Source organism: Lacerta agilis, chromosome 8 (genome assembly GCF_009819535.1).
Source record: "Lacerta agilis isolate rLacAgi1 chromosome 8, rLacAgi1.pri, whole genome shotgun sequence".
Lineage (NCBI taxonomy): Eukaryota > Metazoa > Chordata > Lepidosauria > Squamata > Lacertidae > Lacerta > Lacerta agilis.
This window is the reverse complement of record NC_046319.1, coordinates 7,515,898-7,536,893: the sequence shown is the minus strand read 5'-3', so window position 1 is coordinate 7,536,893 and position 20,996 is coordinate 7,515,898. Positions and strand designations below refer to the sequence as shown.

At 46.8% G+C, this 20,996-nt stretch overlaps 1 protein-coding gene across 1 annotated transcript in view; it reads right to left on the bottom strand.

The window, feature by feature from the left end:
* Nucleotides 1-571: 571 nt before the first annotated feature.
* ALDH2 (aldehyde dehydrogenase 2 family member) overlaps nt 572-20,996 on the bottom strand; it is a 34,145-nt gene continuing 13,720 nt past the window's right edge. The window contains exons 5-13 of the mRNA XM_033159269.1: nt 18,408-18,519; nt 16,915-17,043; nt 15,750-15,863; nt 9,522-9,624; nt 8,181-8,365; nt 6,086-6,250; nt 4,683-4,840; nt 2,989-3,103; nt 572-1,137 (exon numbers count right to left, since the gene is read on the bottom strand). Of these exons, the coding sequence (XP_033015160.1) occupies nt 1,105-1,137; nt 2,989-3,103; nt 4,683-4,840; nt 6,086-6,250; nt 8,181-8,365; nt 9,522-9,624; nt 15,750-15,863; nt 16,915-17,043; nt 18,408-18,519 (1,114 nt within the window). The 3' untranslated portion in view covers nt 572-1,104. The remainder of the gene's footprint in view (nt 1,138-2,988; nt 3,104-4,682; nt 4,841-6,085; nt 6,251-8,180; nt 8,366-9,521; nt 9,625-15,749; nt 15,864-16,914; nt 17,044-18,407; nt 18,520-20,996) is intronic.

Genomic DNA, 20,996 nt, shown 5'->3' with positions numbered 1-20,996 from the left:
ACCCTATGTTTTTCACTTGAATAGTGAAGAACTCTAAGGCTGCATTCACACCAGGCATTGAAAATACTATGATACCAACTTAAACTCATGGTTTTCCCCAAAGAATCCTGGGAGTTGCCATTTTTAAAGGGTGTTGAGAATTGTTAGGACATCCCCTATCACCCCCTCCATGCAGTTAGATTTCTCGGAGTGGTTTAAACAGGGGACTCTGGGAACTGTAGCTCTCTGGGGGGAATAAGGGTGTCCTAAAACTCTCAGCACCCATCACAAACTACAGCTCCCATAATTCTTTAGGGAAAGGCACGACTATTTAAAGTAGTATCATGGTGCTTTAAATGTATGGTGTGAATGTGGCCCAAAACACTCATCCATCTTTCTTGTTTCCTTTGTAATCACTAGAAAAAAGCCTTGGCATGCTGAGACTTCAAAAGAAGAAGCAGAAAACCACCAAAAAGCATCCCTTCCTCTGTTATACAAGTCCTTTTCTCTCTATTTCATCTTACCCCATTTGCACTAAGAGAAAAGGGTAACCGTTTTAACCAAAAATGGTCAGCAACTGAACAAATGCATGTCAACTATGAAATTTTCTTTATGTATTTGATATAAGATCAGGAGGAGAAAATCACAGCCTGCGCTGGCTTCACAGCATTGATTGTCAAAGTAAGCAGACAGTTTTAGAGCTCTCTTATATAAAAGGGGCAGTTTCTGTTCAGGTTACACATGGAGAAAGGACGGAAGTTCTCAGTACTTAGATATTTGCTCCTATAAACAAACCTCAAGATACATTCCAGATTACGATAAACAGGTACCATAGAATCAGTTTGAAAAACTAGTTTGAGAAATTATTCTTAAAGCTCAAATGGATATCTGTATCCATTAAGGTAACATTAAGATATAGAGGTGCCTGGTACAGGAAAAAAAGTGAAGTAAATAAAGATTTTTCTTAAAATATGTGAAATAAACGATCTTAGGTTGCTTGTAGAGGTGAAGGCTTTCTTCATGAAGGAGTTTCCTCTACTTCATTCCTGCTTAAATGCTGCTATCGAGAGGAACGGCAGCTTCTACTGACGGTTTCAGATATACAGCTGAAGTGGCACATGTCCTTTAAGAATTCTTCTGTGGAACTTTGATGGTTACCTAGAAAGAATATGGTGCATTAGACTTGGCCAACTTTGCATCTCTCACTCTACAAGACAGTCCCACCATGTCAACCCTGTTAATGCAGTTCAGTTTCAAACAGTTTAGCAGAAATTTTAGGAAGCTGTTAGGACCTTCTGCATGCAGAGCACATGCTGTACCATTGAGCTTCAGCCCTTCCTCAAAACAGGATGCAGTCTACATAATATTGTGCTGGGTTAATCAAACCCTACAGCTTCCCATTTACAACAGAATTGGCTGGAGACATCCACTAGCATTGGACAGAGCAATACTCAAATTTCACTGCTTTCAGGACTATAGCCCAGTGCCTGATCTACTTGGCTTATTGAAATAGCATTGTTGTTGTTGTTCAGTCGTTCCCGACTCTTCGTGACTCCATGGACCAGAGCACGCCAGGTACCCCTGTCCTCCACTGCCTCCCACAGTTTGGCCAAACTCATGCCAGTCGCTTTGAGAACACTGTCCAACCATCTCGTCCTCTGTCGTCCCCTTCCCCTTGTGCCCTCCATCTTTCCCAACATCAGGGTCTTTTCCAGGGAGTCTTCTCTTCTCATGAGGTGACCAAAGTACTGGAGCCTCAACTTCAGGATCTGCCCTTCCAGTGAGCACTCAGGGCTGATTTCTTTAAGGATGGATAAGTTTGAGAAGTAGCACTGTATAAGTCTCCTAATTCTCTTTCATGGATCACTGCCTTGTCGTGGCGAAGGGGCTTGATTAACTCAGGGAAGCTATGAGCAATGCCATGCAGGGCCACCCAAGATGGACAGGTCATAGCGGAGAGTTTAGACTAAATGTGATCCACCTGGAGAAGGAACTGGCAAGCCACTCCAGTATCCCTGCCAAGAAAACTCCATGGACAAAAACAACAGGCATACAGAAGTAGCACTGCATAAATCTCCTAATTCTGTTGCTCAAGCTGTGGGATACTGGGACAACTGCTTCTCACTTCAACACTTTAAATTGACTCTAAGGTGGGTATCAATTCTTCAAAACTAGAAGGATTCCAGTGCTTTCTTTACATTTTAAGAAATGCTTCCAAGCAGGTACTTAAAAGGTGCCTAAACATTTTCGTTATGATCCAAATGTAGCAGGAATTCTACGATAACCTAGCATACCAAAGCATTAGCTCAATGTTACCCCACAAACAAACACTTAAGACAGTAATGTTTGGAGCCTCTTTGTTCAAGAAATACTGCTCTTGTCCTGTTCAGTTGTAATTTTACTTGCAGACAGATGTAGCCACCATTAGGCATGGAAGCTCGGTTTTCTGTTCACAACTAAAAGGCTGCCATCAGGAAAAAACGGTTTATTGAAAATAGGAACATGGTTTAGACATATTGACAAGCCATGATTTGTCATGAGGCCTTAACCAAAACCATCTGAACCACAATGGCCACCAAACCATAATCTACTGTTAGGTTTTGAAAGTGGCTTGCCACATAGGTCAGGCGAACAGTGGTTTAGTGTTACGCCTGAACTATGGTTTGGGAATTCCTCTCCCCTTTGAGGATGTCATCAAGGGATTCTCTGGGAATATTGGGAAAGAAGATCAGACAAACCATGGTTTGCAGTCTAAGCCACAGTTAGTGAAAGACACATTTTCATGTTATGTCTACGAAACCAATGTTCAGTGGGCTAAGGAGAACAACATTTGACAATTCTTTATTTCGTTCTGTACAAAGTGAAATACCATCAATTCTCCCATAAGCAAGACAAGTTTTATTTACCACTTAGAAGTCCTTGCCATTCTCTACTGGAAGATGCAAAATAAAAGCTTCAGTTTTCAAAATACTTAAAAACCAAACGAGGACGAGAGTTTCAGATCCTTACCGTTTTTACTTCCATGTATGGCGTGAGACCATATTCTCCCCCTTCCCGTCCTTGTCCAGATGCTTTGAACCCACCAAATGGTGTTTGGCTGCCAAACACGTTGTAGCAGTTAATCCTGCAGGAGACATTGGGGGTTAGGAGTTATTTCTGGAGCATTTAGATAACAGAAGACTCATCTCATTTCTTGTCCACCTGATACCAAGTCTTAACACTGCAGGCCTTGTCCAGGGATAAAGCGGGGTATCAAATCCAAACTCCTCCTCTTCTTCTATCAATTTGGAGAACAGGCACTAATTTGTTTGAGAGGTTTGAATACAGAAGATGAGATGTGAACTTCCAGCATTTCACATTTGAGGAGGAGAGGAAGGGGCCTTTTGTTAAACCGGCACTCATGAACAGAGTAGTAAAGGAAGTAATACTTTCACTGCCTATTATTTCTCCATTTGATATATGTAACCAATGACATAAAGAATGGATATTGAAACGTAAAATTCCGAATTGTTACAGGTTTAAATATTTGCCTGTGTTCACCAATCTAAACATCACAATGCAATTGTAAATATAATTACTCTGACATTCATCCTCTCTCATATATCTCAGTTTACAAGTTAAAAATGACATTATTTTGACTGTTTTATTTGTTTATTTTAGTTATATGCTCATGTGCAACAAAATGTGTACGTTTATGCAAATGTATTTATGTTTTTTGAAATTAAAAACAATTAAAAACAAATTTAAAAAACAAAGAAAATAATACAGCCTCAGATCCATGTGGGTTCTCACTCATGTGTTATTTCTGGTCAGCCACAAAGATGAGCAAATTGTTTCCCAAAAAAGGGTAGAAAAGTTAAACCAGCTAGGAAGTTAAATTCTGAAGAATGTCATACAGTTAGCAATACATAACAGTTTCGAAAATTCCTTGAAAAGAGAAAGCTAATTCATAGCCTCTTGGTGCCTCAATATTGTTACCATGATTTGACAGCAGCTCTCCAAAATTTCAAATCAGGAGTTCCTGGCATACCAGAAGATGCCAGGGCATAGCTGTCAACTTTTCCCTTTTCTTGCGAGGAATCCTATTCGGAATAAGGGAATTTCCCTTAAAAAGGGGAAAAAGTTGACAGAAGAAGAAGAAGAAGAAGAGTGTGGATTTGATATCCCGCTTTTCACTACCCGAAGGAGTCTCAAAGCAGCTAACATTCTCCTTTCCCTTCCTCCCCCACAACAAACACTCTGTGAGGTGAGTGGGGCTGAGAGACTTCAGAGAAGTGTGACTAGCCCAAGGTCACCCAGCAGCTGCATGTGGAGGAGTGGAGACACAAACCCGGTTCCCCAGATTACGAGTCTACCGCTCTTAACCACTACACCACACTGGCTCTATGTGCCAGGGACAGGACCTATAACTTTCTGCATGCCAAGCAGGTGCTCTTCCTCCAAACTGCAGTCGCAAACCTGGAAGTGAGTGTTCCGGTTTGTGAACGTTCTTTGGAAACCGAACGTCCAACATGGGTTCTATGGCTTCCAATTGAGTGCAGGAAGCTCCTGCAGCCAATTGGAAGCTGCACCTTGGTTTTTGAACGTTTTTGGAAGTCGAACGGACTTCCAGAACGGATTCCATTCTAAAGCCAAGCCAAGGTATGACCGTACAGCATTTCCTAAAGCATTTGCTGACTGCTCCCCAACATTTAGCCTCTTACCAGACTGTTCCAGCACGTAAACCCTGGGAAATGTAATTTGCTTTGTCAATGTCCTTGGTGAATACTGCTGCCGCGAGTCCATATTTGGTGTCGTTTGCTCTGTGGATGACTTCCTCTATGGTTTTAAATTTCAGTATCTGCATGACTGGCCCAAATATCTGTAAGACAGAGCAGCATGCGTATGGAAACAGGTAGGCTTGGCAGACAGGATCTTTTAAATCCCTAACCAACTTGGGACCTGGTTACCTGAAGGAATGCCCTCCTTCATATAGTCCTGCCTGGTTGTTGGGGTTTCAAGGTGAGTCCCCTCCAGCCTGCAAAAATCCACCTGGTAGCAAGCAAGGGAAAGGCCTTTTCTGTCCTAGCACCCAGCATATAGAATCACCCCCCCCCCCCGAAATAAGGCAGATGCAAACTCTGCAGAGTTTTTGGTGCCTCCAGCCTTTGCTGGTCATTGATACCAATCAAACCACTGAGAACTTTCTGGCTGTTGAGACTGCATTTCAATAGATTGTCCTTGTTCTTACAGTACTGATATTTGTGTTGGTATTTGTGTTGCAGTCTTGGGATGAAATATTTGTTTGTTTGATTATTGTCAGGGAACTGCCCTCGGCAGGGCGGGAGGTCTTGTCGATGTACCGAGAGCCCCGACACCTCCTCAGTAGTGAAACCTCTTCAAGAGGGAAAAGCGGCACCTCCTCCAGTGGGAAGGGGCAAGCTGGACACAGCCAGGCGAGTCAAGAGCTTGGAGATGCTGCTGAGAGCCCCAGCACGCCTCTTGAGTTTCACTCTGAGGGGAGTACGCCACTTCTGTCGCCCCAGTTGCACACAGGGGTCAAAAGGAGACCGGGGAGGCAGTGCTTTGGGGTGCCTAAATTCTTATGTTGGGGTCACATCCGGAAACCGGCACTCCCGGATTTTGCGAGTGACTAGGACGGTCATGTTTTCAAATTCTCTGCACTGTTAATTGTCTGCACCAATAAACTGTTAAAAGACAGTTGAGACACATGCCTGGTTACTCGTGAGCAACCGCAACACAGATCTGACAGTTATCTCCACAAGATTTATATACTGGTCGATTAGAATAAAACCCACAAAGCAAATAAAACAATGCCATTATCAGTAAAAAAACCAAAATTGCAACTTGCATTCTCTGCACTGACAGCACTCAAAGCGAGATGGGGACACTACAATAAAAATCATAACAAGTAATTTTAAATAAATCATGAGAGCGAACGTACAGGTAAAAGGGGGTGGTTGGTCAGTTCTGGAGGCCACCATTTTAGCTCTGTGACACAGAGCAACACAGCAGGAGACAATAAGAGAGGGATCGCGTAGAACCCTCTAACCATAGAAATGTTATCGAGAGACTAACAAGTACAGGAAAACATTTTCCCGCTGACCTCCTCTTTTGCAATGGTCATGTTGTCCTGCACATCTCCAAAGATGGTTGGCTGGATAAAGTAACCTCTGTCTGCAGCTGGATTGCCACCACAGAGCAATTTGGCACCTTCCTTTTGCCCAGTACCAATGTATCCAAGAATCTTCTTATACTGAGCTTCATCCACCTAGAAGACAAAAAACATGGTATTGGCAGTGTTGTGATATTATTACAAGCCGAGCTGCGAACACTGCAGCAGCGAGGTCAGTATGACTGTGTCTGTTTTTATCCTGTGGGAAAGCCACTGGTCATACCAGCTTTCTCACACACGTGATGTTTTGTACTGTACTGTTGTGTTTTTCTTTCAGTTCTGGCTCAGAGATGCTGGACGCTATTATGGACAGCTCTGAAATCATGAGCTGGCAAGCAGAGACATACTCTGCATTTAATCTGCAATAAAGTAGTTTTTAGCCTTCACGGCTCGTGTGTGTTGTTCTTCAAGCTGGGGAACAATCACATATTACCAATGTGCCCCTGGACTCGAGTAGCCAGGAGGGCACGCAGGCTTCGTCCCTACCTGGGGGTCAGTCTAACAACTTGCCCCCCCCCGGACGTATTATAACAGGCAGGTCAGTTCAATCCTTCTCAGAATACAGAAAAACACACTTTTAACACAACATCGTGTGTACATGCCCATACGCGAACAGCGATCCTACAGGTAGAATGAAAGATCCAGACACCAACTTTTTGTTGACGAGGTTTTGAAGATCCTCTGACAATGTCAGGGCTGGGGAAGCCATGGTGCTCTCGTTGTACGTTTTCCTTGACCCTTGATTAAGCCGGCTGGGGCTGACGAGAGCCGAGAGACCAATAACATCTGGAGGGGATCGCAGGATCCCCGTCCCTGTTTTAAATCAACTGCCTTTGGGATAGAGTAGGCAGCAAGCTTTAAAATATTTTACTTGTTAAATAAATACGTTGACATCACTCTTTCTCTAGAGCACTGTTTCCCAAACTTGGATCTCCGGCTGTTTTTTGGACTACAACTCCCATCATCCCTAGCTAGCAAGGCCAGTGGTCAGGGATGATGGAAACTGTAGTCCGAAAACAGCTGGAGACCCAAGTTTGGGAAACAGTGCTGAAGATCAGTGGTTTTAAACCGGTGAGCCGTGGCTCCCTTGGGAGTGTTACGCTGTGGGTGGGGGAAGCCACAGGAGCCACTAGCCTCCGACCCCCCTTCCCTCCCTCCCTCCCTCCTCTTAATAACTAGTGCTTCAAGCCCTCTGAATGGGTTAACACTCCTGCTGTGTCCCACCCCCCAACCCCCATCTCTTGGCTACAGCAAATGCTTTTCTTCCCCCTCTCCTTTCCTTTCCTCCCCTCCCTATCCTTGTCTCTAGACTGGCTGTGAACACACATGTAGAGCCAGCACTTGCATTATCATAGTAATAGTAGCCATTTGGGTAATATTAAAAATGAATTAAATATACATAAACTGAAAGCTCTTTTGGGGCCATTTGCCAGGGCTAAATTCCTTCCATGTCTAGAAGAGGAGGAGGAGGAGTTTGGATTTGATATCCTGCTTTTCACTACCCGAAGGAGTCTCAAAGCGGCTCACATTCTCCTTTCCCTTCCTCCCCCACAACAAACACTCTGTGAGGTGAGTGGGGCTGAGAGACTTCAAGGAAGTGTGACTAAGCCCAAGGTCACCCAGCAGCTGCATGTGGAGGAGTGGAGACACGAACCCAGTTCACCAGATTACGAGTATACCACTCTTAACCACTACACCTTATCCACCTAAACATTAGGAAGAACGCCACCTAAACATTAGGAAGAACTTCCTGACAGTAAGAGCTGTTCGACAGTGGAATTTGCTGCCAAGGAGTGTGGTGGAGTCTCCTTCTTTGGAGGTCTTCAAGCAGAGGCTTGACAGCCATCTGTCAGGAATGCTTTGATGGTGTTTCCTGCTTGGCAGGGGGTTGGACTGAATGGCCCTTGTGGTCTCTTCCAACTCTATGATTCTATGATTCTACACCACACTGGGTCTAGAATGTCTCACAGTTCTCCCAATCCAGAATGTGCTTCACAAGGGCAAACTGGAATCTCTGTGCTCTCACCTGTGGGCCCTGCTCTGTTTTGTGGTCAAATGGGTTTCCAACCACTCTGGATTTGGCTCTCTCCACACTCCGCTCCACAAACTCATGATATATATCTTCCTGGACGTAAGTGCGGGACCCAGCACAACAGCACTGCCCTTGGTTGAAGAACAAGGCAGAATGAGCCTGCTCAACAGCCCAGTCCACTGGAGGAGAGAAGGAAGCCACAGGTCAGGAGATGTGGAAAGCAATTCTATTCACCACCAACAGCATTAAGAATTACCAATGCATCACCCCAGCTAAGATATGTTGCATGAATCCACCGTGAGGTGGCCCTGTTCTGTGGTGCATGTGTAACAATAGGTCAGAGTGTTTCAGGAGATTACAGCCATTGTTAACCAGGTTATTTTTCTTGCCCCTTCTCTCGTTATCTCCTGAAAACAATAATGGCTTCATTTACAAAGACCTACTCTTGTAATTGATAGCTGCTACTTGGCTAAAGCTAAGCCATCAGTGGAAGTCCTCTACGAAGTTCTCATTGCAAGGATGGTGGTTCAAAATCTGGCCTCTTGCGCTAGCTGAAAATATGTGCAAATACCTAACGTAACATGGGACGCGGGTGGCGCTGTGGGTTAAACCACAGAGCCTAGGGCTTGCCGATCAGAAGGTCGGCGGTTCGAATCCCTGCGACGGGGTGAGCTCCTGTTGCTTGGTCCCAGCTCCTGCCAACCTAGCAGTTTGAAAGCATGTCAAAGTGCAAGTAGATAAATAGGTATCGCTCCGGCGGGGAGGTAAATGGCATTTCTGTGCGCTGCTCTGGTTCACCACAAGCGGCTTAGTCATGCTGGCCACATGACCCGGAAGCTGTACGCCAGCTCCCTCAGCCAGTAAATAGAGATGATCACCGCAACTCCAGAGTCGTCCGTGACTGGACCTAATGGTCAGGGTCCCTTTACCTTTACCTTTACCTAACGTAACGAGGGGTGGAAGTAAGTGGCCAGCTAGAGATGAGAAGTGCAATCACCACTTCTCCAGAAAACTTTCTGATTGGAGTCATTATTGAGATACTTCCCAGGCTAAGCAGTTCCTGATGCTTAGCGGACACATTTTGTGTGTTTCGGAAATTTATATTTTAGTTTGTTCTAAATCGTTGCGTGCTGTATTGTTACACTGAAGGTCTTTTGTGTAGCTATGTAACGTATTATGTTGTGATGTCATGGATTTATAAATAAAACTGTATCTTAAACACTAAAGAATTACTAAGAGTTTCACTTCTGGCGAAGGCAGGCCCAGGGTGTCACCAGTCAATCCCACCCTCCGCAGGGGCAAACCCACTCCTGTCAAGAGGGAAATGTCTCTTACTCTCGGCATCAGACATGATGATGTTGGGACTCTTTCCACCAAGCTCAAGGGTGACCCTCTTCAGATTACTCTCTGCTGCAGCCTTCTGGATCAGGTGCCCAACCTAGAAATCGAAAGACAGGCAAGTTTGTCGTTCGGTATAAAAATAGGCCCTCAGTCGAACTACTCCCCCTGATGCTTATTGATAAATTCCAAACAACCTGGTGGAAGGGCATTTCTAGAAAATTATCCACATATGGTCTATCTCCAGAGTACCTCTTAAGTCTGGAAATGGGAAGGGCCAAGAGCATAATTAAAGAAAGAATTAGGGACATTGAGATACAAAATGATTTTAATCGACTCTCCTCAATTTATAGGCCCCTCTATGATACTCAAAGGCTCCATCCAGCAGATTATCTCAAGTCATTAGATAACCCCAAACATCACCGGGCATTTTCTAGGGCTCATCTTAATGCGCTCCCCTCAGCTCTTTTAGAGGGCAGATATAGTAAGACACCGATTGATCAAAGATTATGCCCCTGTGATTGTAATGAGACTGAATCCATAGGGCACATTCTTTTATACTGCCCACTGCCTCGTGAATCAAGGAAAGAACTGATAGAACCCCTGTTGAGGAAATTGCCCTGCCGATCAGAGGAAGATTACACCAGACATCTCCTAGCGGACAAAGATTTAGAGGCCACTAGGATTGTTGCAAAATTTTGTTATATCGCGACAAGAGTAAGACGAATAATGATGCCAGCAAAGAACAGTGACTGAGATTCGAGCTTTACCTTCAGAAGGAATGTTAATAGGTGGAAAAGTTCCATTAATTTATAATTGTAAAAATTTTAATCTTAAATTTTAAGCCTAAAAGTAAGTACCAATTCTATGAATTGATTGTAATTTTATTTTATATTTCATCCTTCAATGCTATATCCGATTACGGATTGTCATTATCTGCTTTCTGGTCTTTGACCGTAATAAAGATATTTGGTTTGATTTGATTCTCTGCTGCAGCCTTATGGATCAGATGGCCAACCTAGAAATCGAAAGACAGGCAAGCTTGTCGTTCAGTATAAAAATAGGCTTAAGGAACCACTACGGTGTGGCAGGCTTAGCTCTAGATTGGAGGGTTGGGGAATGGGTGGGGTGTCTCCTCTGGTGGACCTCCTCCATTGGTGTCAGAGACCAGGCTGGGGAGTAGAACTCTGATGGGGAATGGTGGGAACCTCCCCCTCCCCCTGTTCGTGGCCAGGATCCTGAAAATCCACAGGAGCAGAGTAGTAGTGTTGATTTGGAACAATGGTTTGCTGAGGGGCACAGTTCGGAAGACAACAGCTGAGCAAAACCGGGAGGTGAACAGCAAGAAGAAGAAGAGGAAGAGGAAGAGGAAGAGGGTGAGCTAGCAGACTCTCTCTCACTGGAAGATGTAAAGCCTCTCAGTCCCAAGGCTATAAGATTAGTTAAGGTGGCTTCGCAAAGGGCTCAATAATAATTTCTTATTTATACCCCGCCCATCTGGCTGGGTTTCCCCAGCCACGCTGGGCGGCTTCCAACAAAAGGTTAAAATACAATAGTCCTTCAGATATTAAAAGCTTCCCTAAACAGGGCTGCCTTCAAATGTCTTCTAAAAGTCAGATCGTTGTTCATTTCCTTGACATCTGATGGGAAGGCGTTTCACAGGGCGGGTGCCACTACCAAGAAGGCCCTCTGCCAGGTTCCCTGTAACTTCGCTTCTGGCAGTGAGGAAACCGCCAGAAGGCCCTCGGCGCTGGACCTCAGTGTCCGGGCAGAACGATGGGGGTGGAGATGCTCCTTCAGGTATACTGGACCAAGGCCATTTAGGGCTTTAAAGGTCAGCACCAACACTTTGAATTGTGCTCGGAAATGTACTGGGAGCCAATGCAGATCTTTCAAGAACGGTGTTATGTGGTCTTGGCGGCCGCTCCCAGTCACCTGTCTAGCTGCCGTATTCTGGATTAGTTGTAGTTTCCGGGTCACCTTCAACGGTAGCCCCAAATAGAGCACACTGCAGTAGTCCAAAGCAGGAGATAACTAGAGCATGCACCACTCTGGCGAGACAGTCTGCGGGCAAGATAGGGTCTCAGCCTGCGTACCAGATGGAGCTGGTAGACAGCTGCCCTGGACACAGAACTGACTCGCACCTCCATGGACAGCTACGAGTCCAAAATGACTCCCAGGCTGCCCACCTGGTCCTTCAGGGGCACAGTTACCCCATTCAGGACCAGGGAGTCCTCCACACCTGCCCGCCTCCTGTCCCCCCAAAACAGTACTTCTGTCTTGTCAGGATTCAACCTCAATCTGTTGAGAGATTAGGTGGCTAGGAGACGAGAGGATGGAAGTGGGAGGAACCTTAATTGGGAGCACCTGCACTCTGAGAATGGCCACTTGTTCTCTTGCTGTGTTCATTAAAATGTTACTACTAAGAGACTGGTTTCTCTTTGTACTGCTTATCTACGGCCAAGCGGGGAGGAAGCAGAGCCCTGGAGTGCCCTGCTAGGTGGCACCAGCAGGAAGGAGTGGCTAAATCTAGCCAACCTTTTAAATGTGGGCATTGTGGGGAATTAACAGACCAGCTTCCCAGTGCTGGAAAAACACGAAGGCCTGCCTTCCCCCCTCCACAGCTGGTGGCATCACTATGGGACCCCCGTGGCTGCCCAAGGATTCCAGATTCTGCTGTGAGCTCAGCTTCTCAGCTACCATGACCAAGGTGGAAGGGGTCTGATCCATCTCAGTGGCGTCGCTAGCCTCTGCGCTGCTGGGGGCGGCGGCAGCGCAGAGGCAACCCCTGGGGGAGGGGCACGACGCGCGCGCCGTGGCGTCATCATGACGTCACGACGCACGTGTATACAGAAAGGGGGGATTTCCCCCTTTCCGATGCTTTTTTTCGGCGGGGGGGTGGTGGTGACCAGCGAGGAGGGGGTGACGGGTGACCCCCACCTCGCTGGTCGCCCCCCCCCCCGCCGAAAAAAAGCGGTGGAAAGCGGAAAAAGAAGCAGAGCGGCGCTTAAACGCGCCTGCTCTGCTTCCTTTCCAGGCTTTCCCCGCCCCCCCCCGCGGTTTTTTTCGGCGGGGGGGGTGGTGACCAGCGAGGAGGGGGTGACGGGTGACCCCCACCTCGCTGGTCGCCCCCCCCGCCGAAAAAAAGCGGCGGAAAGCGGAAAAAGAAGCAGAGCGGGGCTTAAACGCGCCTGCTCTGCTTCCTTTCCAGGCTTTCCCCGCCCCCCCCCCCCGCGGTTTTTTTCGGCGGGGGGGGTGGTGACCAGCGAGGAGGGAGTGACGGGTGACCCCCACCTCGCTGGTCGCCCCCCCCCCGCCGAAAAAAGCGGCGGAAAGCGGAAAAAGAAGCAGAGCGGCGCTTAAACGCGCCTGCTCTGCTTCCTTTCCAGGCTTTCCCCGGCCCCCCCCCGCGGTTTTTTTCGGCGGGGGGGTTGGTGGTGACCAGCGAGGAGGGAGTGACGGGTGACCCCCACCTCGCTGGTCGCCCCCCCGCCGAAAAAAAGCGGCGGAAAGCGGAAAAAGAAGCAGAGCGGCGCTTAAACGCGCCTGCTCTGCTTCCTTTCCAGGCTTTCCCCGCCCCCCCCCCCCGCGGTTTTTTTCGGCGGGGGGGTGGTGGTGACCAGCGAGGAGGGGGTGACAAGGGTGACCCCCACCTCGCTGGTCGCCCCCCCCGCCGAAAAAAAAGCGGCGGAAAGCGGAAAAAGAAGCAGAGCGGGGCTTAAACGCGCCTGCTCTGCTTCCTTTCCAGGCTTTCCCCGGCCCCCCCCCCGCGGTTTTTTTCGGCGGGGGGGGGGTGGTGACCAGCGAGGAGGGAGTGACGGGTGACCCCCACCTCGCTGGTCGCCCCCCCCCCCGCCGAAAAAAAGCGGTGGAAAGCGGAAAAAGAAGCAGAGCGGGGCTTAAACGCGCCTGCTCTGCTTCCTTTCCAGGCTTTCCCCGCCCCCCCCCCCGCGGTTTTTTTCGGCGGGGGGGTGGTGGTGACCAGCGAGGAGGGGGTGACAAGGGTGACCCCCACCTCGCTGGTCGCCCCCCCCGCCGAAAAAAAAGCGGCGGAAAGCGGAAAAAGAAGCAGAGCGGCGCTTAAACGCGCCTGCTCTGCTTCCTTTCCAGGCTTTCCCCGCCCCCCCCCGCGGTTTTTTCGGCGGGGGGGTGGTGGTGACCAGCGAGGAGGGGGTGACAAGGGTGACCCCCACCTCGCTGGTCGCCCCCCCCGCCGAAAAAAAAGCGGTGGAAAGCGGAAAAAGAAGCAGAGCGGCGCTTAAACGCGCCTGCTCTGCTTCCTTTCCAGGCTTTCCCCGCCCGCCCTCCCGCGGTTTTTTTCGGCGCGGGGGGGGTGACCAGCGAGGAGGGGGTGACAACCCCCCTCGCGGGTCGCCCCCCCCCCCCGCCGAAAAAAAGCGGCAGAAGCACCCCATCCATGTGCTGCTGCTCCGGGGGTGACGGAGGGAGCGGCGGCGCGTGGGAGTGGCGGGAGGGGCCGCCGCTTGACACCCCCACCCGCCGCTGCTCACCCTGTCACTGGGGGCGTCCCGCCCCCACCGCCCCTCCCCAGCGACGCCCCTGATCCATCTTCATTCTTTGCTATAGGGATGAAGAGGAGACACCTGGGTGTCTGAGGAGATTTGCCAAGGGGAGGAAAACGTATTATGCCACCGTAGCCTCCAAGTGGTGTTAAAACAAGGTCGCAAAAAATACCGGAGAGATAAAATCAGTTTAAATTCACCATAAAAATCAGATACCTGCTGAATGATGCAAGACCCTTTAAGATCACTTTCGGTTGCTAGATTTCTGATCAGCGCCCTATCCCTAAAGAAGAAAAACGGACTTCCGTGCGGCTCGGATAACCCTTTTAAATTATGATCCGCGATGCAACTAGGCGATACCATATTGATGTCCTGTATATATTTCTGAACAGAGGGAATGTTTTATTTCACAAATTCACTGTATTGTACTGTACTGCATCTTCCCAAGTTTTTGGATGTTTTAAAGCTGGAAGTTTTAAGTGTATTTATATGTTGTCTTGAGAAATTGTTGTATGATGGGCCAATGGCCGTAATAAATAAATATATCTATCTATCTATCTATCTATCTATCTATCTAATCAGAAAATGTAATAAAAGCACAGAAACAAAAATGTATTCACTGTAATTTTCAGGGTGCGCTTTTTTGATTTGCAGGCAATTCTTTTTCTTATCAGTGGCTTGGTTACTAAATATGCTCTGCTGCTACGCCTACGTAAACCAACTGATCTGTGGAATTCTAAAATTATATGAACAAGGGGGTTGTTCTCGGCTTCGCTGCACTCCAAAAGAGCCTGTGGCAGCTTGTAGCAGCCTTTCTATGTTGTGATTATATATTGTACCAATAGTTCAATTGTATGTTGCTAGGTTAATATTGCACTGGTTATAACTCTATCTCATGGTTTCATTTGCACAAACTGTTCTGTGATTTTAAACAAAAGAACGGTTTAGAAGAACATCGGAAGAGCCTGCTGGATCAGGCCAATGGCCCATCTAGTCCAACATCCTGTTCTCGCAGTGGCCAAGCAGATGCCTCACTGGGAATGGCAGATGCCCACAAGCAAGATCTGAGCACAAGAGCGCCCTCCTTCTCCTGTGGTTTCGTACAATGCAAATTTTGGAACTATTAGACTTGAAGGTCATTTTACCTACATACATAGCTGTCAACTTTTCCCTTTTTAAAAAAAGGGAAATTCCCTTATTCCGAATAGGATTCCTCGCAAGAAAAGGGAAAAGTTGACAGCTATGCCTACATAAAGTATGATTTGGGCATATTTAAAAGTATAATACAGTCGTATCTTGGTTCTCAAACAGAATGCATTCTGGGAGTCCGTTTGACTCCTGGAACCGTTCGAAAACCAAGGTGTGGCTTCCGATTGGTTGTAGGAGCGTCCTCCGACCAATCGGAAGCTGCGGAAGCCGCGCCGGACATTTAGCTTCCGAAAATCGTTTTTGATTGTTCGGGAGGCCAAGGCGTTTGGGATCCAAGGTACGACGGTAAATATTATTATTATTATTTTGTAAAGAAAGAAATCAGTAAAAGTCAGGAGTCCAAAACAACTTTAAAATATGCACTACTTTAAAATGAAACTGCACATTAAAATAATTGCCTACTGTACAGATCTGGCACAGGGTGTGACCTATCCTACACCTTTCAGAAGGGAGGGAGAAAAAGGGAAGATTCATACGTGTAGATATTCCTCACCTCTGTGGAGCCAGTGAAGGCAACTTTATCCACTTCCATGTGGGAGGAAATGGCTGCTCCTGCGGTGTGCCCGTAGCCAGGTATCACATTCACAACGCCTGGCGGGAATCCAGCCTGCAGGTTTATAAAGACAAGTGAAAATCATCACAATAGTCTCGTCTGTTCCAAAAATCAAAAGTTTGCCAGGGTGCTCAGAACTCAATGTCTTCTGAGCACCCAGGCAAGGAGAAGAAGGGGAAAGGGTTTGTTTGGAGCTCAGGCATCATCCGAGTCAGTGAGCAGGACAAGGAAGGGTGAATAACCAAGCAGCGAGTGGCAGACCCAGAGACCTCTCTCTTAACATTTAAATTTTTATTTATTAAATTTTCATACTACATAAACATATATAAAACTATATCCTTCTCCCCCTCATGAATTCCCATCACCTGACCCTATCACTCCCCTCCACCACACCTCAACTTCCTTAACTTTTAATTTCAGTACAGTGGTACCTTGGGTTACAGACATTTCAGGTTACAGGCTCTGCTAACCCAGAAACAGTACCTCGGGTTAAGAACTTTACTTCAGGATGAGAAGAGAAATTGTGCTGTGGCGGCGCGGCAGCAGCCGGAGGCCCCATTAGCTAAAGTGGTACCTCAGATTAAAATTTAATAAATTCTTAAAAAGAAAAGGAAAAATAAGGTGGTACCTCAGGTTAAGAACAGTTTCAGGTTAAGAACAGACCTCCAGCAACAAATTAAGTTCTTAACCTGAGGTACCACTGTACTCTCATTGCAATCTTTATGTTATTGAATTTTAATCTCCTTATCACATCCTAATTGGTTTTATCCTTTCCAACCTCTCCTGCCAACCTAGCAGTTCGAAAGCATGTCGAAGTGCAAGTAGATAAATAGGTACCACTCCGGCGGGAAGGTAAACGGCGTTTCCGTGCGCTGCTCTGGTTTGCCAGAAGCGGCTTAGTCATGCTGGTCACATGACCCAGAAGCTGTACGCCGGCTCCCTCGGCCAGTAAAACGAGATGAGCGCCACAACCCCAGAGTCGGACACGACTGGACCTAATGGTCAGGGGTCCCTTTTTCCATTTTACTCCTTTTGTCTAAGCATAACAACATGTTCTGTTTTGAACAGTGTTTATTCATATAGTCACCCCAGGGACCTCTCTCACCTCTTTGACCAGGCTGGCCATGTACAGGCCTGTCAGAGGCGTTTGCTCAGCCAATTTCATCACTACCACGTTCCCCGTGGCCAAGGCAGGCCCTAGCTTCCACGCCTGCATCAGCAACGGGAAATTCCACTGCAATAAAAAGAAAGGGGCCAGATCAGCATCGAGGAAACACAGGAAGAGGAGGGAATCGGGGGGGGGGGTGATGTAGAGAGAGAGAGAAAGGTGGCACAAGGGATCTGAGGGTGCTGCTGGAGAAACACAGAGCCAAGGGGGGAAAGTCCCTGAGAGTAACATGCTTGCATACATCATTTTATTTATTATGCCTCTTTTCCATGGTTAAAACCATGCTCAAGGTGGCTTACAGCAAGGGGAAAAGTTACAGGTAGGTAGCCGTGTTGGTCTGCCATTGTCAAAACAAACGACTGCAACTGGTCTTACAGGAAAAAGCAAGGGGTGCTAAAAATAGCTTTGTCATGTATAATGAGGTAAGAATCCAATGTCTTTGTTCAGACCAGGTTTCTCCATAGTTTTAAGTTTGGTAATGAGTTGCAATTTAAATCTGATATCAGGAATCACAAGACAGAGAAACCAGTAGGAGAACACTTCAATCTCCCAGGACATTCTGTACAAGATCTCAAAGTCGCTGTCTTACTACAAAGGAATTTCAGAAATAGACTGGAAAGAGAAGTTGCTGAATTGCAACTCATTACCAAACTTAAAACCACCCCCTTGCTTTTTCCTGTAAGACCAATTGCAGTTGTTAACAGTCGTCAACAGGCTTTCCACACCTATCAGCCAATCACCCCTCCCCACTCTCTCACTATATATAAGGGTCTGGTGGCTTCTGTTTCAGTGTATCTGAAGAAAAGTGCATGCACACGAAAGCTCATACCAAGAACTAACTTAGTTGGTCTCTAAGGTGCTACTGGAAGGATTTTGTTTTGTTTTGTTTTTTGTTTTGAGCATGAAAAAGACAGCACTAAATATTGTTTTTACAAACCTAACAAAGTACAGTGGTACCTCGGTTTTCAAGTGTCTCGGAAGCTGAACGTTTCAGTTTTCAAACGCCGAGAACCCAGAAGTAATTGCTTACGTTTTTGAACGCGCCTCAGAAGTCAAACGGCTTCCGCTGCATGTTTTTCCGTTTTTCCAGTTGAACTTGCAGCCAGCCCTCTGCACCTCAGTTTTCGAACGTTTCGGAAGTGGAACGGATTACGTTCGAGAACCGAGGTGCCACTGTAGTTACATCTGGGGCAAACAATGAAGGAGAAAAGTGTTTTTAAAAAGTCTTCTAAAAACTCCTCCTTCCTCTTTCCCTCTGACAGGAGCTTGTGTGTGTTGTGGTGGTGGGGGGGAGAGTGGCATGACAGGATAGGCACGTTGGGCATGGTGCCCAAACCTAGAGGAGGCAGGAAGCAGAACACAAAAAGCTTCTGGCTTCCGCAGCTCTGGAGACAGACCTGCTTCCATCTTCCAGCAGCGCCTTTACTTACCGGAATGATCTGTCCGCAAATCCCCACAGGCTCATGGCGGGTATAGGTGAAGAAGTCCCCATCGAGAGGAATGGTCTTCCCTTGGATTTTGTCAGCCCAGCCGGCATAGTACCTGAGGCAGAACAATTCAGCTGTCACATCAGTTTGACACACATAATAATAATAATAATAATAATAATAATAATAATAATAATAATTTGTACCCCGCCCATCTGGCTGGATTTCCCCAGCCACTCTGGGCGGCTTCCAACAGAAATCAAATACAAAAATATCACACATTAAAAACTTCCCTAAAAAGGGCTGCCTTCAGGTTTTTTCTGAATGTCAGGTAGTTGTTTATTTCCTTGACCTGTGATGGGAGGGCGTTCCACAGGGCGGGCGCCACTACCGAGAAGGCCCTCTGCCTGGTTCCCTGTAGTTTTGCTTCTCGCAGTGAGGGAACCAACAGAAGGCCCTCGGCGTTGGATCTCAGTGTCCGGGCTGAATGATGGGGGTGGAGACGCTCCTTCAGGTATACAGGACCGAGGCCGTCACACAAGTTCCATAGACATCCGTGCAGGGCATAGTTCTGCAGGAGGAAGTGATGGCCACCAACTTGGATGGCTTTGATAGAGGATGGGGTCAACTCATAAAGAGTTTGGATTTGATATCCCGCTTTTCACTACCCGAAGGAGTCTCAAAGCGGCTAACATTCTCCTTTCCCTTCCTCCCCCACCAACAAACACTCTGTGAGGTGAGTGGGGCTGAGAGACTTCAGAGAAGTGTGACTAGCCCAAGGTCACCCAGCAGCTGCATGTGGAGGAGCGGAGACGCGAACCTGGTTCACCAGATTACGAGTCTACCGCTCTTAATCACTACACCACACTGGCTCTCTCATAAAGGAAAAGAAAGCTATCGGTGGCTACTAGCCCAGTTAGCTAAGCTCTGCATCCACAGTCAGAGGCAGCCAGGGTTGCTAGAAATTGCAGGAGGGAGAGCACTCTTGTGTTCGGGTCCTGCTTGCCGGTTTCCCATTGGGGCATCTGGTTGGCCACTTTGAGAACAGGATGCTGGACTAGATGGGCCCCCTTTGGCCTTATCCAGCCGGCTCTTCACAAGTTCTTATGAAATTGACAGGCCTATATTTTAATTATTTGTGTAATGCTCTTTATACCCCACTCAGCTAACCATACTAAAACACAATAAAATCGCATAAAGCAATTAGAAGTCTGTATAATTCAATACATCCGTATAGTTAAAGCTATGGTTTTCCCAGTAGTAATGTACGGAAGTGAGAGCTGGACCATCAAGAAGGCTGATTGCCGAAGAATGGATGCTTTTGAATTATGGTGCTGGAGAAGACTCTTGAGAGTCCCATGGACTGCAAGAAGATCAAACCTATCCATTCTGAAGGAAATCAGCCCTGAGTGCTCACTGGAAGGACAGATCCTGAAGTTGAGGCTCCAGTACTTTGGCCACCTCATGAGAAGAGAAGACTCCCTGGAAAAGACCCTGATGTTGGGAAAGATGGAGGGCACAAGGAGAAGGGGACGACAGAGGACGAGATGGTGGGACAGTGTTCTCGAAGCTACTAACATGAGTTTGGCCAAAGTGCGAGAGGCAGTGAAGGATAGGCGTGCCTGGCGTGCTCTGGTCCATGGGGTCACGAAGAGTCGGACACGACTGAACAACAACAACATAATTCAATAACAATTCTCAAAGACAATGCCATCCCTGTAAAAGTGTGTTCAGGTAACCATCAAAGGCTTGGCAAAATATATAACCTTTAAGCCGATGCCCGAACATCAACAGCATGGAGGACCATCGAATCTCAGTCAGGAGAAGTTCCTATGTGGAGAGGCAGCACTGAGAAGACCGTGCATGTGCCCCAGTGCCCCCTCTCGGTCCTCACTCACTTATGGCACCTCCAGCAGGGCCTCCCTAACAATCTTAAAACTCAGGACAGAAAATATTGGGGGAACACTGACAATTCCCTAAGAATGGCTGAATGAAAAAGAGCAACAGCAAATAAATTAAGATTGAAGTGCTTGAAATCATTGGGCTAAAAAAAAAAAAAAATAGAGCACGCGCACATAGAGAGAGTTTCAGATGATTTTGGTAAAGCCTGGAGACTATTCATTGAATTTTATAATACAGAACAAAATAAATACAGCTGTTGGGTTCCATATTGCCATATTAAGTTTCTTTTCTACTGATCCGTGAATAGGCATCTATGCTTACGCTGGTTTTCCCAATAATCATACAAAAACCTCTGGAAGAGCATAAATGACATTGTGAATGGATTAATGGAATTTATTTACCCAAAAAATTAAACATATATAGCCTTATTCTACATAATTAAAAAACTAATCTTTATTTCATGATTGAATAACCTTTGGATGGTAATATATTTTCCCCAAAAAGCATTTTATTTAAAAAAAATCCGATTTAAATAAAAAAATCTGATTTTTTTATTTTATTTTTTAAAAAACCATTGATTTTTATCCACCCTGGACTCATCCCATGTGAGTGACTGTTTGCAACCAAGGGTCTGCTGAAATCAAGAGTTGAGCTGGTCTATGGCACCGGTTTTTTATGGTCCAAGAAACC